Genomic DNA, 19295 nt, shown 5'->3' with positions numbered 1-19295 from the left:
ACAGTATTGCTGGAGACTAATACACTTGGGTTTTTTTTGAGCCCATTCTCTTCCCTTGGAGAAACTCAATTGGTCAGTTTTTTTCTAACACAAAAACCCCTAACACATGTAGACACTAGGACCCAGAACACAGCAAAACTCCCATGGCATTCACCTATCCTTCATCACTTTTTGCTTCCCTACTGCATTGGCCAACCACTGCCTCCACACTCCATTCATTCCCTCTCAGGCCAAGTTATCATCTGCAATCACTCCTTTATTTTTTTCTTCTTCCCAGACTCAAACATTTTAGGCTACCAACAATATCTTACAATGACTCCAATGGCTCTTTCATGCTTCTCTTTCCTTCCCCCTGTCCTGTGGCTCCCCAAAATGAATCCTGATGAGAAAAGTATCTTCCACATAAAATTGCATCCTTCAGAATATCAGGGACTTAATTCTGACATCATCCAAGGATTTTTGACCTTTTTGCATATCAGTGAAACTTTTGACAGTCTAATAAAACCTATGATTCCGTCTTGGAATGTTCTTTTATCATGCAAAATAAAATGCATTGATTGTTGTCCTTCATGGTTAGAAAGGATCAAAGTGATATCTCTATACCAATATGAACTCAGAAGGCTCCATCAAAGGTGTGGCACATATAGTCCCAATTAACATTGGAATGGAAATAACTCTGAATTTGGGCATCACACCTTTCTTCTGAATTCATACAATTCTCTTTTACCTTATTTGGGGAGAAGAGGGCCTACCATGCTGGGCAGTCCTGTGTCAGCATTACCTGTATCTCTCATATCTCACAAATGATTCCAAAGTTCTTGGGAGTATTCACCTGTGTGTGAATGCTTGCTTTGTATGAGTTCTCCATAAAGTAGTCATTTAGGCAAATGTACATTTGGCATTCAAATAACTCAGCCAGCCCCTAAGCTGTGCTTTCTGCAGTAAAGCCTGAATGATCAGCCATTCAACTTGAGAGAGGACCTCAGGGTCTTGCCAGTTAATCTTTGGAATCTATTCCAGTTTCTAATCTAAAACAAAATATATAGAATTGCAAAAGAAGCCAATGATATAATAAAATAATCACATATATGTATATTATATATATACATACATGTGCAAGTATAGATGTGTGTTTTTATATATATAGAAGTAGTTGTGTATATATAATTTGTATTTATACATATATACATGTAAAGGGCTAGAACTGAGCAATGCACTTGGATAATGAAGCACGTGAGACTAATTGCCAATTGGACGGTTCCCTATTAATTTGTTTGAAGGTTGACCCTCCCCAGCTGTTCTGTGCTGACTTGATTGGTGGGACAAAGAGGGGGAAGTGACTTGTGTGGGAGGAGTAAGAGAAACTTGGGTGGTGGAACTCACACTCACTTGCACTCATGACCTGGCATTGGAGGCGACGGTAAAGATCTAGAATAAAGACATTTAGTGGTCCTGACTCCTGCTGATTTCTGGGAAGATAGAGTTCCAGCATATACACACATATGTGTATGTATGTGTGTATATATACATATATGTAGAGGAGTTAGATTGTGTATTGGATAGAACCTGGAGTCTGGAAAACCAAGGTTCAAATCCAATCTTAGACACTCTGTGATTCTGGCCATGTCACTTAACCTCATTCTGCCTCAGTTTCCTTAACTAAAAACTGATGGTTTTGAATTTGTTGCCTTTGAAGTCTCTTCCAGTTCTGGCATGCTTCATGCCCTGTATCATCCTACATCCTCTTTCTTCTGGATCGTTTCCTTCAAATTTGAACTAGGAAGAGTTCAGAAAACCATGTAATTCAGGAATATTCCTTGCTTTTTTCAACACTTGGTTGGGGGGAATGAGGACTTAACACATTGTTCCTTTATTTAGATGTGTCCCAACTTTTTGAGCCTGTGACACACTAGGCTCTTCTCTCTTCCATTTCTCAGAGTCCATCCCCATTTACAACATTATCCACAGAGGAGCCTCTTTCCTTCCAGAGAATGCAGAGCAAACTGCACATAGAGATCTGTGCTCACTCCCCTGCTTACTCTGAATGTTCTTAACTCTAAATTCACACTTCCCGAGCTCTCCCAATCAGAGTGCTCTCTGGGAACAAAAGTTGCCCTCTAATCCTGACTCTTTCACCATACTAAATCTCAGCCTGTCAAACCAGCCCTCTTGCCTTTGGCTGGTTGCTCCTCCTCTATCATTTTGTCCCAGACAAACTCCTTATCTAACCAGAAAGAGGCCAGGCTGGAGCTGGGAGTCCTGGCCCTAAAGGCTGGCTCTGTGACATAGCATAGCTTCTGGATAATGGCAGAGAGATGGGAAGGTTGTTTTCTATTGCCACAGCCTTCGAAAGGAAAAATAGGTGCCAAGTGATGCTCAGAGGCTCACCCCTGCTTTGCTCTCCTCACCCTGAGCTGCTGGCAGTTCCAAAACTTTCTGACTCAATGCTTCACCCTCCCACCCTCACCCCCAACTTTCCTTGACTTGACAAAAGGGGAAACAGGCCCATAGTGCCACCAAATGACCCATAATTGCAATTAGCCCAGGGCAGGACTGACATTGGATCTCAGGGTCCTCAAGCTCCTTGCCTCTGTCCCTGTGTTGGTTCCTCAATCTTCACTACTTCTCTAGATGTCAGCACCTCTTCGTAGCTGGCTCCATCAGTTTGGGGAACATAAATCTTCACTAATAGCATTGGAAGCCAAGGTGAGCCTGAAAGCATCCGAGGAATCATCAAAGGAAGCTGAAAAAGGGTCAGGGGTAAGGAGGGATATTAGAACAGTACTAGAAGATATAGTATTCATACCCTAGAATTGGGTTGGAAAGTGCAGAAGCCCAAACTTACACTTTGGTTCTGGGGCTTATTCCAGATGAGTATGTGGCAAGTCTTCACCTGCCCACCTTTGACGCACACCTGACGGAGCTGACAGATGAGCAGGCCAAGTACCTGGGCCTCAACAAGAATGGACCCTTCAAACCTAACTATTACAGGTGACTTGGGCTTCCAGGGCACAGGGAGGACTTTGGGAAGCCCCTGGGTAGGTGAGAAGGAGACAGAACTTAACTCCTCTACTAGAAAAAAGTCCTTATGGGGAGCATTTGTGTCATATATGGTCAGGGCTGTCCCTGGGGGGGAGAATCTGCCCCTAACATTTAAGTCCTCTGTCCCCTTCCCTCCATTTCTCTGTGTAAAGGAGACTGGGTTATTTCCTGTGCTGGGACAAAGATCTGGTATCCTCTTCCCAAAATGAAATATGGGCCCCTTGGGAAAAACCCTTTATGTCATTTCTGTTAGTGTCTCTACTTCCCCAATTCTTCAGGTTGGCAATTGCTCCCACTGACTGGTAGTCTCACCTTCTCTGGTTCCTTTTTCCCTCCAGATATTAAGTTCCTGTAATTGAAGCCAGACGACATTTTAAGGAACAGGACCCCAATTCTTTTCTCCTCTACTGTACAGGACAAAACCCAACAAGCTGCTTCCCTGGTCAGAGCCGCCCGCCATGCTCATCCCATAGACCATGTGTTAGAGTATTTATTTATTAAAAACTAGAATCCTGTGCCCTCAGCCTCAGCCCATGGTGTGGTTACTGCCCTGAGGCTGTGAGAGCCACAGAGGATGGACTGGGAGGAAGGAAGAAAGGGAGTGGGGAGCCCCCTCCACCCATCCCTTGTATCTTTTGCATCATTCTCCATTAGTTTTGACTTTTTGTCATGGCTGTGTCTGTTTTCAAGGTACATTCAGGGATTCCTGAGTCTTTGTCCCCTAGGATTTTTTTTTGGTGTGTGTGGGGGGAGTTTTGTGATAGATCTTCAGTAGTACCCTCTCATCCTTCCCTGAGGACTCTGGAAAGCCATTCAGTCAGCATGGCCTTGGCCAGCACTATTATCACTGCCTTCTCTGACAAAGCTTTTGAGGGGGAAGATGACAGTTTCAGTAAACCCCACAAAAATTCAGCTATACCTGCCTCTACTGGGAGTCCCCTTCCTTATCCAAGAGTCCTGCTTATATGTTTATGGCCATTTGGACATTGATTCTCAGGAGACTGTGCCTCCATGACTTTCTCAGCAGCTCTGGTATTAACTTGGATTTTTTTTTTTTTTTTTTTTTTTAAGCCAGTTTTCCAACTCAACCAAAGCTCTGCTCAGGAAGTGGGAACCAAATCCATGAGAATCTGTCACTTTGTTCTCATACCATATGACTGGATAATGTCCCAGGAAGCCCCTCTAGGCAAAATTGGAATAATCTCGGAAGAGAATTTGTAAGACTCAGTTTCTCCCCATCTTCCTGTTGCTGCCCAGAATTGCTTTTGAGATGGAGCAAAGAAAGAATATGCGTATATTCCTCAGGCAGCTCAAGTTTGTTTAGAGTTCAATAATGAAACAGGCTCCCCAGCCTGCAGTTTAGCGAATTTGGAACACCTTCTAAATTGGCTAAGAATTCCTGTCTTCTGGGGGATTTCCAGTTTGATTAAGTGGCTGAGCCAGTTTATAAGTATCATTGGGCTTATATGTCCAGAGGATCACAAGCTAATTTGATTAGTTTTACTTCATCAAACATTTATTCCTGTGGTCATTACCAGCAATGGAGCTACGATCCAGTTTCTCCGCTGTCTGAGTTGTGTCCTTTCTCCTGTGCTGAAATCTCTCTGCCCACCCTCTTCCTTCTCTTTTTCCACCCCCAGTCCTCACTTCTAAGAATCCTGTGTTGTCCACCATCTCAGGGTAATTTCTGAGACAATGCTAATATCACATAGAATTTGTTAAGATCAGCGTCCTGAGACTCTAGCTCATTCCCCTGGTGTATTCAGCTTTGGTTCTTCCCTTGGAAGTGCCTGATGCTGGTACTGGGTTGGACTGGGCCAGCTCTTGCAAGGGTCTGGTTGGTCTGAAGGAACCCAAAGAGATCAGGTGAATTCCAGGGATTGAAGTCAGTGTTGGATTTAGGGCAGTCCCAGCTATCTCTGACCACCTGGGAACTTCAGACCTATCTGAAAGCTACCTTTATGGTTTTAGAATATCATCTGGACTACTTCTAGTCTTTTAGGATAGCTTTGACCTAGGCCAGGTCTTCCAGGGCTACACTAAGTTCTCTTGCCCTACTCCACCCCTTCAGGCCTTACCTAATCTTCACCTTTTACCCTCAGGGCCAGCCTGGAAGTGACCTTACCTTTGGGGATATGGAGAGGAGAGGCTTAGACAGATGACCCTTCGCCTCAGTAAACTATGTTTGCTAGGTTCTAATGTACAAACCCAATCCCCTAGAGAACTATCGGCAATTGTTGAATCCCATTTAAATTCTTGGTACTTGAGGGTATCCCCTCTGAACCCTATTACGCTTCCCTCTAAGGAAGATCATCAATGTCTAGATTCTTCAGCAGACAGTTCCTTTTGACCTGCTCCACTCTACCCTCCTCTCCTACTCAGTGCCATGTTTCATGAGCACTTATTGGTCCCCTAGTCTCCCAAACAGCAGAGTCTATCAGTCAGGTACCTTGGACTCTGACATTCCCTTGAGTCAGAGGCCCCAGCCTACTGTTCTAAAGGGCCTGGTTCTGTACAGAGCCTAGTACCTGGAAGTTATAGATTATGGAGTCTACTCAGTTTGTTAAAGAACCCCTTGTTTTATATAAATTAAGATGAAGAAGGTGGTGCCCTAGATTCCCGGGGTAAGTGGCCAGTGCTGCTACCCAGAGTAGTCTGAGTTCCATATAACCTATCTATCTATCTTCACTTCTCCTGGAGCCTATGCCCATTATCCCCAGACTGGAACCAGGAATTAGATATCCTTAGTTTGACACCTAGGTGTACCCTTCCTTGTCCATCTTGAATTTGGGACCTATCAAATTAATGCTTCAGGTACACTGCCCAATTATCTGGGAACAGAGGAAAGAGCTACTTGTTCTGTGTCTGGCTCCAGCATGTCGGAGGTGCTGTTCTCATCATTGAATTTATTGATTCTTAGTCCTTATTTTAACTTCTATGTAGATATTTATATATTTTTTTTAAATAAGAAAAATAAAACTGAATGTCCTCCCTCCCTCTCCCACTTCTGAGCACAGCTCTCCATAGCCATGCACTCCTATAAAGCTTTTTCTGCTGCTGGCTTCTCTCTCAACAGATCCAGAATTGCTGCTATGCTCCTATGGTTGTCTCAGCATTAAACTCTGTCGTGATTTTTAAAAAGAAATCAAAATGCATTGTTGCATAATGCTTTTTAATTTAAAAAATTAGGAACAGAAAAATAGGTAACACCAGCAAATTATACATGGACAAGTCAATTCTGAATTTATATATATATATATATATATATGTATATGTATATATATATACACACACGTATATAGACATATATATCACATAAAATAATCATCTAATTCTTATTGTCATTCTACTAAAAGGAAATAAAATCTTTGAGGATCTACCATTCCAAAAGACTGTTGGAAATCTTCATGTCTGAGTGATTGTATTAGATCAGCAATAACTATTCTGTAATCTCAAAACACAAATAAAATGTTCACAAATTTATCCAGTCCTCTGAGTGTATTTATTGCTATTTCCAACTAGGAATGTGTCGCAGGTGAAAGATGTCTCTCTTTGGTCAAAAAGTGAGGGAGAAACCCTGAACCTGAGCAAAAAACTTGAAAGGCTAAAATGTCTACCAAACCATTGAGTCATGTTGTTTTGCCCTGTTGTTTCTCAGCTGTCTCTCCTTATCCTTTGGAGTTCAGAATTACAGATGTTACCATCAGGGCATTCCTCTTCTAACCAGAAGAGAGCCAGTATGGTTAGGGCATAAAATCTGAAGGGAAAACATATCTGCACCCAAAAATTCCATCTTCCTCCTCAAACTTTCTTAGAGTCTTTGGTCTGAATCTGTTCATTGCTTTTACTACATACTGCTACTAGTGTACAAATAATATCAAGGTAAGAACTGCGATTTTTTTCATTTTTGTTTTCACAGGGCTTTTCACAGTGCCATTTGAATTGAAGCTCTTGGGTAGGCAGAATCAGGGAGAGAAGTGCAAGAAATCTATGGAATTTTCTTAATTAAACCAGTACCAGATAATACACTAAACTGCTTGTTATTTGTGGTCAAGGCGAGCATATTGTTATCATCAGCCCATCACTTGCTCCATGCCATGCCCATAATTTGGTTATCTTCATCCCTAAATTCTTTCTGCATTCATAATTCCCTGCCATCCTTGTTTTCTTCCACCAAGACTGGAGACTTCTTATGGAATAGATTTAGCTATTCCTACTAATTCTGGGGTACACTCAAGAATGTGACACAAATTTTGGTTTTTGACATTGTTGTTTTTTTTCCTGAATACCCTTTTTGGGATGTGTGGCATTCAAATGAAGTCAATTTGAAAGATATTCTCTAGTGGAATTCCCAAGAAATCTGAGCTTGATGCTATGCATTTTATTGGGTAAAGGAATAAATATATTCATTAGAAAAATGACAAAACTATTAAGGATAGCTACCACATCTGATAACAGTATTCAAAAAGACTCTAGCATCACAGATTTGTAGCTGAACAGCTACAGGACAGCAAAATGTCAATTTGGCACATAGTAGGTGCTTAATAATGTTAAGTATTCCCTTCTGAGTACACTAATCTAGGAATGACATCGATAATCTGGAGGAAGGCAACGGGTGCTAAAAGACCTCTTAACTGATGCTCGGAAAATCAATTAAGGGAACTAGGGATGTTTAATATAAGGTTTAGGGCAACATGATTATTGCCCTCAGTGGAAATAATTCAGGTAATGACTGGTTGGCTATTAATCAGAAATATTGTGAGCTGAATTCTTATTCACATATGATTTATACTCAGTGGCCACTGAGGCCTACCACTGTGATCCCCTGAATTGAAACTGTTCCAGGCTAACTGTTTCTCCACCTAAGAAAGCAGAGTCTATCCCTTGGAACCTTGAAAGTCCTGTAGGTAACAATGATTGGGGAGGTAGGATCTCTGATTTCCAGCACCTCTCACTCTAGCACCTTATGTACTTTTATCCTTAAGCAGCTTTTCTAAAGTCCCCTTAGAATGCCAATTCAACCACCTCTGAGCCAGTTATCTCAGCTAGTTAGAACAGAAGTCCCAATCAGACTGAAGAAAGCTACATCCAACTCAGGCTGTAGCAAGTTCACACCCAGCAGTCTTGAAAAGATCCGTGTAACTCAGAAAGCCCCTCTTTATGTTAGTAGGCTAGTACTAAAAGTCATTGGAGCACTAATAACGAAGGCTGGGTGGCTGTGCTCCAGGATCTTGTCTAGTAGGAATATCCGTCTAAATTGTGTGGTCATCAGAGTTGATGGGTCAGATGCTGGATGGAGAATGTGATCAATCTTCAAATGGACACACAGCGCCACAATGGTCAAGGATGCCTCTTGGTATTACAACCTCCTTTTTGGCAAACTAAAAAATGTTGAATCTGAGCCAATGCCCTATAACTAGAGTATGTGGTCTCTGTTCTGCCTGCCAGGAGATTAGTGCTTCCCAAATTAGCCCTCCATTCTCCCAGCCCCAAACTGCTTCTGGGCAGCTTTCTTTCCTTCCTCTTCCCAGGCATGAGAAGTACCTAAGTCTGTAATAAGAACAGATGGACATATGTTTGAGGATCACGCCCCTGTTTTTGATCTCTTACCTATTTTATGGAAAAACTGAAATGAGATAGTTTTTAAAAGACTTTATGAAGCAGTTTTTGTAACAATTCCCCTCTCCCCTACCCAGACTTGGGTATTCTTATCTGGACATGCCCTAATTCTGTTTCCTCAATTTAAAATGAAGAGGGTTGGGCTGCAATTGTCCAACTTTAGCAAATGAAGACTGCCAGGCCTGGAATCAGGAGGGCTCATCATCTTGCATTCAGATCTGGCCTGTAACTTGGGTGAGTGAGTTAACCTATTTGCTTCACTTTTCTCATCAGCAAAATGCACCAGAGAAGGAAATGGCAAAACATGCCAGTATTTCGGCCAAGAAAACCGCAAATAGGGTAAGAGATTTAGGCACAACTGCAACGACCAAAAAGAGAGACAAGTGAATGAAGAAACTAAGGTTGTAATATGGTTTGTGGAATCCAGAATGGGAAGGAACTCCAGAGGTCATCTAGTCTAATCTCATTGTATAAATAAAAGTGATATGTTTTCCAAATGAGACTGTGACTTGTCTAAGGAAGAGACCCAGGTCTCCTAAATCCAAACTTAGTACTCTTTCTCTAAAGGAGGGATGCAAAGTGAGATGCAAAATTACTTGTCTAACTGCACACGATGATTTAGAAGAATTGGGCCAGGAACTCCAGTTTCCAGTTCCCAAATCCAGTGCTCTTTCCACCAGGAAGAGTAGGTTTCCTTTCTATTTAAGAGGTAGCACATTTGGGGTGAGCAGAAAAAGAGGTCATAAAATTCACCTCCTCACTTATTTCTGTCCCAATGCTGACTGGTTCAGCAGGTAAAGAAAAAAACATGGAGTTCTGGGAATTGTCAATCCTCACTCACATTCTCACCCCAGGAAAACAGAAGAAATTGGGGGGGGGGGGAGGGAGAAGAAGGCAGAATAATTAGTTCTTTAATAAGAGACAATCGTGGGTTGTGCTGTGGCAGGTTTTTCACATTGAGTGGGGCTAGGCGTGGGTTGTGTCCTGTCCCTCAACACCCTCCCTTTTCTCCTTCACAATGAATTGTAAAACAAAGTTTGGCTCTTTTGGAATCTGACTTATTTAACACACAAAAAAAAAAAGAAAATCAAAGTTTTGGCCTTAAGCCTGGTGCTTCCTTAGAAATCATGGCCTAGTCTGTGAAAGGTGTGTGGAAAGAAAAAGGGAGAAAGGGAAGAAGGAGAAGGGAAGGGGAACAGGAACAGGTTTTTTCCCAGGTATAGTAATTCTTGTCCGTTTCTTTGTAGCTCTCCTGCCTCCATATCTGTTTTGGAGGAGAAAAAAAGGGAGGGAGGGAAAAAATCATTATTGTTTTATGGCATGGTCCATAGAAAAACTGGATTGAATCCTAGGCTTTTACTTTCACATCCCATCCACATCACACCCTGGCCACATTACCCTCCTTTCCCCTTTCTCTGTGTGTGTATGTGTATGCATGCATGTATGTGTATTTATTCATACACATACACATCCTCTTCTATATACCCCCCACCTCCCTTTCTACACCTTTAGACCCAGTAATGGATCAAAATTGTCCTATAGGTCAAATCTCTAGACCAAAACTTCCTCCTTGGTCCACCATCCCCCTCTATGTTAATGTTCCCTATTAGAATATAAACTCCTTTAAAGCAGGGATTATTTCTCCTTTGACATTTATATTAATATATATATATGTATATATATATGCATTTTATATACATACTGTGCTAAATATTGATAAATATTTTTTCATTCTTTCATTATTTACTATACTATCTATGGGGAAGGATTGGCAGAGAAAGTTTCTGGGGGTGGAAGAGGAGTTAAAAGTTTAAAAAAATAGAAATGAAACTAAGACAAGTACCAAAGCAAAATGGCATGACCATCCTTCCTTCAAAAGTCACCATGCACCCCCTTTGATCTATGTGATTTGTGAATTACAATCAGAAAATCTCAGTTAGACAATATCCCATAGCTCAACCCTCTTTCTACAAGAATTCCTTTATAACTTATGTTTAAATTTGTTCAATCCTAAATACCTATAAAGGCAAGATTGAATAGCTCTTAGTGCTGGATAGGTTTAATAGGTTGAACATCTATTGAAAGTAGCCCCAAAGGAGGGAAGACAGGCTTTCAAATTCACTATTGATAGAGCTGTTAATTGGCCCAAAAGTGTTAAAAGACTATTAGGATTGTACAAGAAAAGTTATCAAATTGATTATACTTGTGTTTATGCTCCAAAGATGTTAATAAAGCAAGACTAATATTCATATTTAAAAGTTCATAACTATATTATTTATAGTAAAAATATGAAAAAATGCATTCCTAGTAATGTAGCCTGGGAACAACTATAAACTGTACAAAATACAATATTATTGTTCTAGAAGGAATAGTGAATCTAGAGATTTCAAAGAAATTTTTTGTATGAAGTGATGCAAAATTAAGAATATTTTTGTACTCCAGAATGTGGTAAAAACAATACAAAAAGCCAACAAAACTCAGCTCAAATATCCTTTTTTTCAACAGTGACCCTGTGGAGAGTAAAACATTGAAATTAAAAGATGTATCCTGCTAACAATCAGTAAACTGCAAAGGTGAATTTAGTAATTAATCTAATCACTAAGGAGGTTCTGTTTAATGATTTTAGGGAAATGTACTGGGGAGAAAGAGTGTTATTTGAATGTTTGTTGGATATATTCTTTTGTATCAAAGCAAAATGTATCTCTGATCCACTCTGGCCTGAGTACTTTCCATAGAGCTAAACCTTATAATTGGGCCATTTCTGAGAACATGTGTCCTGGTCTTGTGCCAAAGGACATTTTCAAACAGAGGTTTCCTGTTGGGCCTTTGGTCCCCATGATGACGAGTTTGAGGGAAAAGGGCAAAAAGCATTGAATAAGACGAGCTACTCAGTAGAATTCCAAGTAAGAGAAAATTTCTGCTATTGCTTCCTCTTCCTGTCAAACATATCAAAACTTTTAAGATTTCTCTATTACTTCCATTAACTTGAGAATGGGATTTTTTTTTCTCTTAAACAAAATGGTAGTAAATGCATATTTTTATCTAGCTGAGGCTCTGGTTACCTCTTCTGCTTTGGGTTTCTTTCCTAAATCACAGGTGACTGGATAGCAATATTGAGGTGGTTGTTTTCTAGCCTTGTCATGAATCTCATGAGTTTCACAGGCTGGGAACTCCTGGATCCACATGCTAGTAGTTCAGCAGGTGATCTCAGCAACAGCATCTTGGAAGAGAAAAATGATTGAAGTCAGGAGGATGAACAAAAGCCATGTCCCATCCTGCAGCCCACCTGGAATCCATCAGTGAAGATCCAAGGTGAAAGTGTCCATTCAGCAGATGTACAAAATGTTTCATGTTTTGATATTTTTAAGTCATCCTCCTGAAAGAATATAATAGGAGAGATGGATTATTGTATCTTGCTTTAAATATTTGTCAATATGTACTTATGAGTCTTCTGTCTTTCATGCATATAGATAGAAATAAATGCTGTCCTATAGTGGATCTACTTTTTTTTTTTTTTAAAGCTTTTTTTTTTTTTTCAAAACATGGATGGACAATTTTTTAACATTAGCCCTTGCAAAACCTTGTATTCCAATTTTCTCTCCTTTCCCCCATGCCCCCCCCCCCGAGATGGCAAGTAGTCCAGTATATATTAAACATGGTAGAAATATATGTTAAATACAATATAGGCATACATATTTATACAATTATGGTGCTGCACAAGAAAAATCGGATCAAACCAGCAAAAAACAAAACAAAACAAAAAAAAACAAATAAACAAAAAATAATTAAATTTAAGTAAGCAACAATGAAAAGAATGGAAATGCGATGTTGTGGTCCACACTCAGTTCCTCTCTGGGTGTAGACTGCTCTCTTCATCACTGAACCATTGGAACTGGTTTGAATCCACGAGTGGATCTACTTTGTATTGAAAATTAGAAATTTTCACCATTTGGTGTAGTCCATAAATGAAGGAATCTCTTCTATAATGTACCTGAAAAGTGGCCGTTTAGCCCCTTCTGGAAGACCTCCAAAGAGGGGAGCCCACCATCATTGGAGATGAGCTATTCTACCTCTAGACAGCTGTCACTGATAGGATTTCCATGGCATTTGCCTTTTTGCAAGTTTCACTCATTACTCCTGGTCGGACACGACTAGACTAATCCTTCCTTTACTTGAACAAAACTATTCTGACTTCTTTTTTTCAGGCTCTACAGGCTCAGTTCCTTCTAGAGTTCAAGTACATGGAAAATAAAGGGGAACTGGAAACTAATTAGCTGCTGGGCCTGAGCCCCAATTTATTCATCCGTGAAGAGGCCGGTCTAGATGTTCTCTGATCCTTTGCTGGAAATTGTAGGAGAGGGAGGGACACCTGGGGGCAAGTCCTGGAAGATGCTTTCTTGAAAGGATCAGTTACAGCTCGGGTGGGGGAGGGAAATGACCGCTTAAAACCCCTCCCTTTTAGAATAGAAAAACTGAGTCTCAAATCCGGGAAGGCAGGCTTGGGGAGCCGAGGCCTAGGGACCTGGTGGTACTCTGCGGACCAGAAGTACCCTAGCCCGGGGCTCTACAGCTCAAAAACTGAATGAGCCCCAACCTCCGCCCCGCACATCCCCCCGACCAATCCCACCTCGGGGTGGAGCTGCCGTTGGGTCGCCTTGGCCAATAGAGATGGGGGGCGGGGTCTGGGGGGGTTCCCGGGGTGTGAGTGTCGCGGGGACAGTTCCCCTGGGCGTGCTGCTGCCCTGGAAGCTCCTGGCAGAGCGGGCTGAACTGTCGCGGGGAGCTGCATGGAGGACCCCAACGGCGTCGGGCCCGGGGCCGGTAGCCCAACCGGGAACGGTAACAGCAACGGAGGAGGAGGAGGAGGCAGCAAGGGAAAGCAGGCGTCGCCTAAGGGCCGGGAAATGTTCAAGAACCAGCGGAGGGAGTCTGAGGTGGGCAGTGGCTTGTGCAGGGGCAGGGAAGAGCGGAGGGGCTGCGGCGAGGGGAGGACGGAAAGGGAGTGAGCTCCCTAGAGGTACCGGGCCCCGTCTCCTCCCCCCGTAGATAATAGAACCCAAAGATCCCAAGCTGGATAGCACCTTGGAAGTCCTAGTCCGAACCTCTGGTTTTACAGATAGGGAAACCGAGGCCCTAGGACTAAGTGACTTGACCACAGTCACACAGAGTAAGGAGTAGAGCAGTGGATTCGGAATCCACGTCCGTTGTACGGGGTGAGGAGGTCCCGCGCTTCCCTCTTCTCTTTCCCGGGCCCGGGGCCTCAATCTTCCTCCTGGTCCTTTGGACGGAGCCAGGATTGCCTCAGCCCCGGGCGACTTCATGTAGCTGGATAGATGCGTTTGTTCCCGCGCGCCTCCTTTCTAAACGAGCTTCGCAGGGACCCTTTGTGCAGCCCGGGCCTCCCTCTCCTTCCCGGGTTGGCTGGCATTTATCCTCCGGGCCTCCGAGCGTGCTGGAGAAAAGAGGCGAAAGACCTGGGTCTAAGCCCCTACTAATTCCCTCTGTGACCTTGGGCAAATACTCCTTCTGTTTCCTCAACTGTGAAATGGAGGAGGGTGGGCTCGACGCTTCGGCCCCTGCCAGCTCTAAAATTCTAATTCTAAAGACTTGTGCAGAAAGCACCCCGTGGTGTTTATTGGACCAGGGAACGAACACCGGGCCACCACCCAAAAGCCTTCACAAGGACCATCCTCCCGTCTGGCTTGCCCTTTGGGAGGATTTGCTGACCAGGTTTTTCATCTCCTTCCCCAAACAGGATTCTCAGTGAGATGGTGAGCAGGCTGGGTGACAGGAATTGGAGAGATCGGAAAAGTTGAATTTATGGCTTCTTCAGCCTGTGTGCGAGAGAAAGAGCAAGTCCGAGCTGGGGAGCTTCCCTTCCCACAGGGGTTAATGGGTCTGAACTGTCCTGAACGGACATAATCCTTTCCCGTTAAAAATGGCCCACTAGGAGAACATATAGAGTGAATCCTTCTTTCTGGGTAGACCGAAGGGTTCCCCTTGAGCAGATGGTAAACCTTGTTGGGATATGCAATGCCCCTCTTCTTTGAGGCTGTGGGAGGCAGGGAGATAGGAACTAAAGGGAGGGAAAACCACTTGCCCATCATCATACTGATAGCACGCTTTAGGAGAGCGGCTGGTAAGAGCCAGGGAATCTGGGACTCCCCAGGCTCCTTTCTGTCTATCAGATTGTGCTTTTTGAAGAGACAGTGAACCTAAGCCCCTTCAGCCTGTTAGCTTTGCTTTGACCCACCAGTCTGGTTTCTGCAGGATCCCTTCCTCCTACCTGCAGAGAGCAACACCTTAGCCCCTGTCTGCCTGGGGCTGCATCTTAATTTTTTTTTCGTTTCTATTCTCCCTGTTCTGAAACTCATTGCTAACTGGATCATCTCAGTGTTCATTTCCTGCTAAGAGGCTGTCCTAAAAATTAGCTCTTCCCCACCTTCTCTGAGAGCCGGGGAAGCTGCCTCTCTATCAATGTGCCCCCATCATTAGTGTGTCTGGCGTCAGATATGATGACTGTTCACCTTCAGATCTCTCCTTGTCTTTCCTGGTGTGGTGGGAGACAATAGTCCTTAGGGGAGAGAGGCTTCTCTGAGTCCTAGAGCCCCTGCCCAGGTGGAGGTAGAGGCAAAGGCTAATCTCATATCTGAGCTACTAAAAGGTAGTCTTTAGACTACTGAGTACATTTGGGACAAGATTTGACTACCTCTTCATTAAGCCTGCCCACAAGCATTCTGAGGTACTCCCATTCATCAGCAGCTCTGCTTGGTTTGGATTCCACAGAACATGATGTTCCTATAAAGCCTACCCTCTGGTGTCCTCCACCTTCCACCCCGAAACAGTTTGTCTTTCTTCACTGGATTGTAAATTCTTTGAGGGCAGACTCTTTTTCTTATTTATATCCTCTGTACTAGCACATAGTAGGTCCTTAGTAAATATTTATTGAATGTAACTGAGTTATGAATAACTGCCTGCAAAGGTATGTGATTCTCATATCCATACTCACAGTGATGAGTGGGATGAAACACTGCTTGTGAAGGGACATCATTTGACTTTCCCCCCTCCCAATAGTACAGTGACTTTATAAGAATATGGACTTAAGAGTGTGAAGGACCTTTGATCTGCTAACTTGGGATGGATGGGCATGTATGGATGTTGATATCTTCATCTCTGGGAGGGGCATTCACATGGAGAAGAGAATGTCTGTTGGAATATGGGACTTAATCACTCTACTAAAATATTTCTCTCCTTATGATCAGCTTCACTACAAGCTCCCTTTACTCATCATTCAGTTCAACCCCCTCATTTTACAGATCAGATCACTGAAGCCTGGAGAGATTAACTTGCCTAAGATCTCACCCTGAGTTTTTGGCAGAATTAAAGCTTTCTGGGCCCCCAAGATGGCTTCTTCAGAAACTCTCTGTCTGTGTGTGTGTGTGTGTGTCTCTCTCTCTCTCTCTCTCTCTCTCTCTCTCTCTCTCTCTCTCTCTCTCTCTCTCTCTCTCTCTCTCTCTCTCTCTCTCCTCCCCATTCCTCTTTCATTTAACTTTTTAGTGCTTTAGGCATAGGTGGTGCTGATCAGCATTTTTAATGGGAGTTTCCTCATCTCAGAGTTCCCTATATCAATGAAAATAAAGGTTCTGTGATTTTTGTAAATTCCTATTTTCCTTCAGATCAACTCTCTTCTAGTTTTGGTTGTAAGTTGAAATGAATATTAGGATATATGCTATGATTTTCACATCAGCTCCTTTTTCCACTTCTCTTTTTCCATGCCCTCAGTTTCCCTTTTTGTATCCAGTCTTTAAGACTAACCACTGACTTTTTCTCTTGAATTTTGATCTTGCTTGGAAAGGGTAAGTAAACGTCTGAACAGGCCAGGAGGGCTGTTACTCTGGCTTTGGTCTGCTAAATCAAGGGAAGTTGGGGTTGGGAGAAGGCAATGAAGAAGAAGGAACCCAAGCAGTCTTTGAAAAAGTCTTCTCCACGTATATAACCAAGGCTTCTCCATTTCAGGGCTCAGTGGATTGTCCCAACCTGGAGTTTGAGTATGGAGATGCTGATGAACATGGGGCCGAGTTATCAGGTACTAGGGAAGGGTGGGGATGGGAGGGAAGAGGGATTCTATGGTTTAACCTCTCCCACTAGTGACCTGTGATTTCAGATTTTCTGTCTAGTCTTCTCTGCAACTCAGTAAATTTGTGATGTTTGTTCCTAAAAAAAGAATTCTCCCTTTTCTCTTGATTTGTTTGCTTGCTCTTTCCTTTGCTCCTATTGGTTAGTTCTTCCCTTCCTCAATTATTTATTGAAGACCTAGTTTCATATATTCAGCAAATATTTTTCTTCATACATATTTTTGTATTTATAATTTTATTTTATTTTAAAATAACTTTCATTTTTTTCTTCCTCCTACTTTCCCCTTCCAATTGAAAAAAAAAAAAAGAAAGAAAAAACACATAACAAATATACATGCTCAAGCAAAACAAAATTTCCTCATTGACAATGTCCTATAATATTCTCTCTAAAATGTGATATTTTCTATTGAGGTTTTTTTGAGGTCTCTAGAGTCAGCCTTTATTTCAGTTCAGAGTAATCACTACAAGAGTAGCTGGGGGTTAAAGTCCAAATCCTTTATTGTCTCTTTCAAAGTCTTGTCTCCTTTCCTGGGGCCCAGTTAGCTTTCTTAGAGGTCTATCTCTCTCCTTGGTTCCATAGGTTTGAGTTCCTGCCTCCTTCTTTGCCCTGTAAATCTCTCTGAATGTCTCTGAGTGCAAAGGTTTGTACTTCAACTTCCAGCCACCACAAAGGTAGACGATGGAATGAATCTGTCTCGGCCTCAAAGAGCTTCTATTGAGCTTGTCTCCTCTGGCCATGAGGGCTTCCCATACTGAGTATACATCTATCACTACATCATTAGGAAACTATTATCTATTCCACTGACTTAGTACCTTGTAAGAATCCTTTGTTTCAAGTTCAGAGTTCTGGCCCATAACAATGTCCAAATATATATATATGCCAGATTCTGCATTTTGATTCTATCCTCCTTTGGATATGGGTAACATGCCTCATCCTTGGCCTTGAACATAGCATGTGTTAATTTACATTCAGTCTCCCTAGATCTTTTTCTGGATGCAAATGGCATTTTTCTGTCTAAAGTCTATTGGGATGGCTTTGAATCACTGAACCATTGAGAAGAACCAAATCTTTCCTTTGCTCTTTTCCTTCTTTCCCTCTCCTTTCTTTTCTTTCTATCATTTTCTTCCTCTCTTCCTCCTTTCCATTGCCTTTCCTTCCTCTCTCCCTTCTTTTTTCTCTCAATCTTTCATTCTTCTTTCCCTCCTTTTTTCCCTCTTTCCCCCTCTCCTTTCCTTTCTTTCCTTCTCCCCCTCCTTCCTTTCTCTCTTTTTGTCCTCTTCCTCTATTTTCTCTCTTGTTCCCCCCCCCCCTTCATTATTAAAAATGTCTGGGGCAGTAGACCATATGTATAAATATTATTTTATTTTATTTGTTCCCCTGAAATCTTTTACCCCAAATCTTGTGCTGTGATATTTAAAGACAATAAACCCTACAATGTAAACCTGCAGGATCCAGCCAAAACAGCCTGGATTATGACAGTGGCCTCTGCATGTATACTATCCCTCCCCCCCCCCCCCCCCCCCGCCACACCCCCATCCTGGGATATTCCTAAAACTGTAGCTGAGCAAATCCCACTCATCTGTCAGAGCTGGGCTGGTGCTTTTCAGTTGTTTGTTTTTTAGCTCAGACAGAGTGTGCTCCCTTCAGTATTTAAAGACCTCAGTGTTCAGTGAGGTACGAATGCCAGTTATTAATAAGTAGCTCCCTTCGTGCCTGGGAAAAAGATGAGGTGAAAATTAAATTTTCTGTCACATGGAAGTGATACTTTGAGGCACGTTTATCTCAGAAGAAGACACATCTTTTGAGAAGTTCTTAGGAATAAATGCAGAGGAAAATGTCTTGATGAATGACAGGGAAAGAGAGAACAAAGTAGCTTTATCCTGCCTCTTCCCCCCACCCCCATACACACCTGGAGGGACCTCGTTCTCATTTCTGCTTTATTTCCTAGATTCTGCACTTCTGTATCTTATCATTGTGACAAAGTAGGTATTGCCTCTGTCTGACAGCTAGGTAAATTGAGACTCAGAGAAAGAGCCATGAAGACTGAGTTCAGATTCAGATCCTGCCACTGATTAGATCTTTCATTCCTTCCTTCCTTTCTCTCTCTCTCCCTTCCTTTCTTCCTCTTTCCCTTCTTTCTTTCCTTTGTTTTTTAGACAATCGGGTTAAGTGACTTGTCCAGGATCATGCAACTAATAAGAAACCTGAATTTTCTAATCTATAAAAGAAGGCCATTGGATAGGGATAATCTCTAATTCTTCCAGCTCTAAATAGTCTTGAAAGACAAGATTTGTGGGTGGGGGGAGGGAAAGAAAACATGAGGGTTTTTCACATTCTGGGACTTTCAAACCTATAGTTGCTTCCTGTTGGATTCATTTGATTGCTGCAGTAGAATACTGGCTAAATTTCATGAATTCAGCTGGGAATCTAGCTGATGAAAAGTGGCTCCAGGTCAAGAAACCTGGACTTACCAGTCTTGAGTACTCTCCATTCTTGGT

General features: G+C 42.4%; 2 protein-coding genes and 1 long non-coding RNA gene across 12 annotated transcripts in view; 2 read left to right on the top strand and 1 right to left on the bottom strand.

Moving 5' to 3' along the window:
* The window catches only part of AHCYL2 (adenosylhomocysteinase like 2), a 139940-nt gene extending 136375 nt beyond the window's left edge, over positions 1-3565 (top strand). For 6 of the 9 annotated variants that reach the window (XM_074267952.1, XM_074267951.1, XM_074267956.1 and 3 more), the window contains exons 16-17: positions 2871-2991; positions 3381-3565. In XM_074267952.1, the coding sequence (XP_074124053.1) occupies positions 2871-2991; positions 3381-3387 (128 nt within the window). In that variant the 3' untranslated portion in view covers positions 3388-3565. Of the gene's footprint in view, positions 1-2870; positions 2996-3380 lie in introns of those variants that run through there. The other 3 variants (XM_074267953.1, XM_074267954.1, XM_074267959.1) reach the window with 1 other exon arrangement.
* Positions 3566-9699: 6134 nt separating this feature from the next.
* On the bottom strand, positions 9700-13297 carry LOC141543099 (uncharacterized). The gene is made up of 4 exons (XR_012482328.1): positions 12653-13297; positions 11948-12037; positions 11724-11881; positions 9700-9925 (listed from the first exon to the last, which is right to left on the bottom strand). It is a non-coding gene; the product is annotated as an uncharacterized LOC141543099 (long non-coding RNA).
* The window catches only part of STRIP2 (striatin interacting protein 2), a 73393-nt gene continuing 67275 nt past the window's right edge, over positions 13178-19295 (top strand). The window contains exons 1-2 of one of the 2 annotated variants that reach the window (XM_074267949.1): positions 13178-13595; positions 16678-16747. In XM_074267949.1, the coding sequence (XP_074124050.1) occupies positions 13449-13595; positions 16678-16747 (217 nt within the window). In that variant the 5' untranslated portion in view covers positions 13178-13448. The remainder of the gene's footprint in view (positions 13596-16677; positions 16748-19295) is intronic. The other variant, XM_074267950.1, reaches the window with a different exon arrangement.

This window comes from Sminthopsis crassicaudata, chromosome 5 (assembly GCF_048593235.1).
Source record: "Sminthopsis crassicaudata isolate SCR6 chromosome 5, ASM4859323v1, whole genome shotgun sequence".
Taxonomy (NCBI): domain Eukaryota; kingdom Metazoa; phylum Chordata; class Mammalia; order Dasyuromorphia; family Dasyuridae; genus Sminthopsis; species Sminthopsis crassicaudata.
Note: the sequence above shows the minus strand (reverse complement) of the source record. Positions and strands in the feature narration are given on the sequence as shown.